The sequence below is a fragment of the Daphnia carinata genome, chromosome 1, assembly GCF_022539665.2.
Source record: "Daphnia carinata strain CSIRO-1 chromosome 1, CSIRO_AGI_Dcar_HiC_V3, whole genome shotgun sequence".
In the NCBI taxonomy this organism is placed as follows: domain Eukaryota; kingdom Metazoa; phylum Arthropoda; class Branchiopoda; order Diplostraca; family Daphniidae; genus Daphnia; species Daphnia carinata.
This window is the reverse complement of record NC_081331.1, coordinates 1234956-1241562: the sequence shown is the minus strand read 5'-3', so window position 1 is coordinate 1241562 and position 6607 is coordinate 1234956. Positions and strand designations below refer to the sequence as shown.

At 37.6% G+C, this 6607-nt stretch overlaps 1 protein-coding gene across 1 annotated transcript; it reads right to left on the bottom strand.

Annotated features, from left to right (window-relative positions):
• Nucleotides 1-3962: 3962 nt before the first annotated feature.
• LOC130692305 (allatostatin C-like) lies at nucleotides 3963-5025 on the bottom strand. The gene is made up of 4 exons (XM_057515386.2): nucleotides 4998-5025; nucleotides 4581-4716; nucleotides 4454-4503; nucleotides 3963-4368 (listed from the first exon to the last, which is right to left on the bottom strand). Exons 2-4 carry the CDS (start codon nucleotides 4701-4703, stop codon nucleotides 4248-4250), a joined length of 294 nt encoding a protein of 97 aa, XP_057371369.1. The 5' UTR covers nucleotides 4704-4716; nucleotides 4998-5025; the 3' UTR covers nucleotides 3963-4247.
• Between the last annotated feature and the right edge of the window lie 1582 nt (nucleotides 5026-6607).

The following is a 6607-nucleotide window of genomic DNA, read 5'->3' as shown; positions in this document are numbered from 1 at the left end:
AAACAGTACATTATTAGCAGTGTTTTGGCTTGACAAATCGAACTAGCCTTCGGGCTAATGACAATGTCTCTAATGGAAAGCCAACCAAAAAATTTACAATAGCAAAAACCAGCAATAGTATATACTTCCTATCTTTGCTCTTCGATGTTGAAATACGAAGCACCTATCACATGCGGTCATTTTAAATTCAGTGGCAAATAATGAATTTACTGATGCAAAAATCAGCTAATGCGATTTAGAATCCGAAGGGACTGTTTTTTTTACTGCAACTACGAGGGGTTAAATGGCTATAATTGAACAGAACTGCATTTGGCAGATGCCTTCCATCTAGAGCTACCATTTCCTTTCACACAATTTCTGTTTGATGTTCTGAATTTAAAAAGCCCCACGGAGAAAAAAGGATCATTTTGGTCACGAAACTTGTTTAAAATTACAAGATCCATTGGCGCTTCGCTGCCAACTAACAATGTTCCACTTCTACCGTAAGGTCTAGGTTCTTAGAAGAATATTATTTATAGAACATTAGCAATTTATTTTCTCTCTTTTTTCGGCCTATTTATTTTATTACCGTTTTAATTACTGTGGGGTAGTTGGCACAACAAACTTCTTTCGTTAACTGGAAGAAGTGTAAAGGTCAAGAAAGCCTTTAAATATCGCTATGCGTATAGGATTCCCAGGAAACATATTGTCCGGGAAATTCGATTCTTTCGTTCCGTGTGACACTCATCTGTAAAGTAATATATTCAAAACAAAGCGCATTATCGTTTTTGTGTACGATATAGGAATCATCAATGTCACAGAGCCTCTTGAATGTAAATTTGTATTTTATTGCCTGCGTGCCTCTTGGCGTGTCGTGGCTGTGATAAGGCCACCAGCATGGCAGTTAAATAACGATGACATTATTTTGTTTGGACTTGGGAAGTTAAGAACATTTGTATTACATTTAATTTTACAACGACACGTAGGCAATCATGAAGTTACGCCCACCGTTTCGCCGTAAACGTGGGCGAGCCGTTCGAGCTCACGATTGCAATTCCAAATTCGTTTATTCGATCCAGACGCCATATTTCCATTTGCAATAAAACAATTAAATTAAATACAATGTCTCTGTCATATAGGAATTTGTCGATAAGACTTGGGATGGCCATTAAGCTATAATAGTTTCGTTTATTAGTGGAACGCTAGTTGTAGGAGTATAAGTTTTAAGGCAAGTTTATTTCCTATGAAAGTTGTGCCAACATATGTCGATCAAATAAAAAACGAACTTACGTCGTGACAAGTTTGTGTTTTGAACTGCACAACTGAAATTATTTTTTAGGTAGTTGACAAAATGCTGACAATGTATCGATAGTGTTTGTTTCACATTATATCGTTCTAGAGAAACTACCTCGAATTTCAAGAAAACGAAAGAAACTAATTGAGTGAGGTAAAAACCAAACCACAACACCTGCTCTGTTAGCTGATGGCACTGGCCGGCGTACCTCGAGTCCCTTAATCTGATCAGCCATTGATCGATTTCTATGGGATTGGTATTGAACTATAAATGATTTTTTTACCTGCTGCTTAATATAGGAACATGATGTGTTTGTTCTCAACAACATCTTTTTCATTTCGTTCCGGTTGGCCAGATTTCAGCCATGGTAGTCGAACAAATTCTAGTGCGGACACCTAAGTAGAATGATTTCGCATCAGGAGCAAGGTCAGTGCAAAGTTCATGCAACATCTACCTATGTAATTGGCTTTCTTTTACAGCTGTACTACCAATCAATAACCACTGAAAGTGGCTTTCAATGCTGATGCCGGTAGCAGCTTAACCAAAACATTCCCACAAGTTCAACAGTCGTAAGTATAACAGAAGAATGCCTTTATATCTCTCCGTCTAACTTATTAATGTGCATTAAAAACTACGTAAATTGTAGGTCACTCTATTGGATTCAAAATAGAGATTATAATGCCTTCCGCCCTTAGATGACCCAATAATATCCGGCTATTAGTTTTCCATCCACATGTATTCATGCCCTGTAGAATTTTTTTTACCCACTCGTCGACTGTAAGGATCATCGTGACAGCGTGACATACCGCCAAGGTCTCGTCCGGTTCATCAACGAATTCATCTGGTACGTTTAACTTGCCATGGAAGTAACAGCATTTCGTTCTGTATTAATTTTCTACTTTAGGATCCAAGACTTTCTACCATTCAAACATGTTGAACCTGTACAACCAATACTCATCAGTTATTTTTACTCTTCAATTCCTTTTGGGGTTAAGAAGCAGTTTGGAATTTAACGCTGAATTTCTTCCCGTCCCTTCCATTAATTCTCGGAGATGAGGAGCATCCTGGCCTGATATGGTTCTTTACGAAAGATTGAAAACGGACTATTTCTTGACGGATCCAAATGGATTTATAATTGTATTTTACAAAATCTCCGTGAATAGGAAAGTGAAAGAAATGTTCTCCATACATTCGACAATCCTATCCGATCATTTTGTAGACCCCAAAATAGAGCGAGCTTAAAAGTCTACTTTCCTTTTACAAATTTCTTTTAAAGCTTTAATTGCCATTTTTTTGTATTGCAATTATTGGTGCGTGTACACATGCAAAGCAGCAATAACGTAGCCGGGTAACAAAACCATTCATTTTTGGATAAGCGCACAAAAATAATAAATGCAAAAGAACTGTCTCAGTCCAGTTTGCTTAGTTCTTATTGCGCTTATTGCTCCCTGCATGAATAGTTACCTGTACACAAATTTGTCTAACATGATTGATACAAAGTCACGTGAAACCTTTTTACTTTGTGAACGAGTTCACGTTTCGTTCGTTCTAAACAGATAATCTACTGAAGTAAATTCGACAAAAAGTTATTTTCAAACATCACTAGGTCGTAGACTACACCGTCCATCTCTACGGTTTTATGTACTGACTTAAGGTCCGTAAAAGCGCTGTATTTACTTCAAGTAAACGCATACTCTTAACCCTATACACAATTCAATTGATTGTTTGAAATCTCTCTTTTTGCTCCGATGAACGAGGCAAAACTCACGCTCGCCATCCAGCGATGAAGAGCAGCAGTATAAAGTAAAGTTAGCAAGCCCCAGCGCTCGATGGCGTATCCTGTCTCTTCTTGGCAAGAATACTCGTCATTGCTATTAGCCGAGAATAAATTGAAGTAGGACGTATATTCATCTAAACGTGATCCTCAATACGCAATAACTTAAAAATGCTTTGCAAAAGTTGTAAAGGTTAATGAAGGCGACAACTATGCAAGATGACTGCGAAACATTTCTTTCCAAATACTTTGGCATACTTTGGTACTGTAATACTTTGGTATTGTATGTATAAGTATAGAGTTTCTTTCGTTTCTTCTGCGTGCTCTGGGTATTTCCATAAGAATGGTATAGTTGTCCACGAATTATCCCACGCATAAAGAAAGAATAAAATGCTACCCTATACACACATAAGAAAGACCTAATCCATTTTGGCAGTTCCGAGGCCTATATAAGAAGGGCTATCTGATTTCTTTTTTAAAGGGCAATTGTAAAAAATAGGAACATTTTCTATGACGAGAAAATCACAATGTGTATTCCTGCTGTAATAGCTGGTTATGAAGGAGTGTGGGCGTAGCGGAAATGATTTAAAGAATCAAGTCCATTTACAAGGATAGAATCCACCCCCAGCTAAAATACGCCTCACTTTCCAAATACTACTCTCGAAACCATTGGGGAAAAAAATGTGGCTTTTTGCTTTGCGTGGTAATATAGTGGTCAAAAAAAAAATCTGTGTCGTGGCACTACCACTTATTCAGTCAAAAGCAAATAATAGTCCTCGTTAAAAAAATTAAACAATGACGTTACTGAGACTCCCTGGTTTCTTTGGACATTGACGTAGTACGTCTATTGTAGAGGAGTCAGACGTAATTACAGGACAAAAATTACACCAACCTTTGAGAATGAATGACGTCCAGTCAGACCTAAACAACTATGTTTGTATTTATAACGGAGAGATCGTACAAGTAGTTTCAGGTGAGAGGCTATGTTGATAAGTGGAAATTATTTAGCCTGTACATGTTTTCGTTTATTTCAATAATGGAGGACGTAGCCATAAAGGAAAATGTAAATAAATTGAAACTGCAACATTTGATGCCAAAAGAATGAGCCCTGTTGAGCGTGAAACAACAATAATGTGCTGTCACTGCTTGAAGGGTTTACATAGTATTTCGTCGGTTCTTGAAAACGTATTTCTTTCGGCGTCACTTGCCAAAACAAGAGACGGCGTTGAATGCACATTGCTTCCAATAGGACCGCTTTTTCATCAACTCTTGAGGGTTTCGATTGCTGCGCAGGCGGGCCATGATCTGCTTTGCAAAGAGACTGTGGAAGATAAAATACGTTATGACAGAAGAACGTGCATGAAATTCGTATTATATCACATCTTCGATGCGTATAAATGCATTACTAATTCAATAAAGCTGTTTCCACGCTTCCTTCATCCGGTGCCGCCTTTGACTACAAGTTTTTTTTAAGCATAGAAAACAAATACGTGAAAATAGATTATGCAAGAACAAATGTAGAAATTCAACAACCTCAATGTCTCCACCGAAGTCAATAAACTCTGCATCATCTAGATCTGTTGATTTTGCTGCTGCCAGGGCAACTAAATACAATACGATGGCTACAGGAACAATTGCACAAATTTTCGAAGTCATCGTTTTTCTCTCTCTAAAATTATGGAAAATGTTAAAAGGTTAGCAGTGACCAAATTGCATTGCAATTGGATCTTAAATTAGCGCGAGCACACTTATGGATCCCGTTTAAATACCGATCAAACAAGATTGCGTACCAACTAAAAAAGGGCCGTTATAGATGCACTCTATGTTCTGTGAAGTAGTAAGAACGGTATAACTAAAAGTAATACGACAAATTCAATGCGCCTATAAACGTCTAATGTACGTACAACACAAGCCAGAAGGAAAGAAAATTCTTAAGTGTTATGTGCTTACAGCTGAAGGGATTTTTTTCGCAGCAGTAGTCTTGGCCCGTCTGTGGCGATCGGCCCGTCAACACCGACTTATATAGGGAGAGACGATGCTGGTGGGCGCGCAGTCTACTCTTGACATGGTTGTCATTTTCGATACGGGTAGAGATGGATCTCATTTCCTAAATGCGCAGGCAATCAATGTTTTCCTTGATTGCTCGGACTCATTCATGGCAACGGGTTAGGATTTAGGTACTTCGAAATATTTAAAAAAAAATGTATAGATTAATCATCAAACCTTTTACCTGTACCCTGAATCATCAAAGGGATAGCAACTGGGCATATGAATAGTATAAACTATATAAAATAATAGAACTTAAGCCGTATCCTTATCCTTGAAAGGAAGCAGGATAAAAAAACAAGAACATTTTTATTTGTCAATAATTTTGCGGGGAAATAAAGTCTGTATTCTACACTGGGGTGCAATGGGGGGCCTTGGATGCTGGACGCGCACGGCTCTTGCAGCCTCATGATGGAAACAAAGAAAATTTCGACTGATAATGATGTTTAGTAGAATGTCAGAGGTAACAGCTTAAGGTAATTGCTGCTTGCGTAAATGAGAACGGCTTAAATTTATCCGTTTTCTGACGCATATGTACTGGGGGTTTAAACGCCCTCTTATACTGCGTCACGATGTATCCATCAGGGTTGAAGCGTAAAACGTAATGGGACTTGTCATTTAGGAGGTAGGTGCTCTATTACTGACTCAATCTTAAATTTTTTCTGCCTTAATGCGGATACCTGGGAATCATCATAGCATAATCTCGCATTGAAACTGCTGCTGTACACATGAAACAGATCACTTCAGCTCTATTGCTCTACTGTTTACCTCTATACTAAACGAGTATTTCCACCTATATTAACATCCCAAATGACCATCACTGAGAACAAATAATTATATCTCAGAAGTGACGTAAACATTTCGCCATAATCCGTGAAGAAAGCCTTCTCTACTATACATGAGCTACTTAAAGAGACCGCACTGAGGAAAAAATTGAAGTGTCCATAACAGAGTTGTTTGCGTGTAAATATCGCGCACATAGGTTGTAATATAGATACACTCAAAATATGTATTTGCATAGCTAAAGAAGATAGCAATATCGAATTGTGACGAATAAGTACTATGTCAAAAGAGATCACTGCAACTTTGCACAATTGTTTTCCCCTTTTTTTGTGAAATATTTTACACAGTGAAAATCAGTTCTAATGTCAAAGACAAAAATATGGAATCCCATTTTACGCCGTTTAGTGCTTTTTACAATCTTAGTTTCTTTTCTTACGTAGTTTAACAAGAAAAAACTTTTGACAGTGAAACTAATGTATAATGACAGCAATGCGCTTTTATCTGAGCGGATCACTTATAAATATTTGTGACACTAATATTGCATAAAAACAGACTGCATCACTGGGAATCGGATTTACACTGAATATGCGAGAGATGGGATTTTAAAATTTCTTTCAACATCTATGGTATCAGCTTCTATCTTGAGTGGGTTATGCGTTCGGACGGGGATCGTTTTCTTTATCCTGATCCATTCCAATTAGGACACCACTATCCTTTTTTTTATTTTTTTT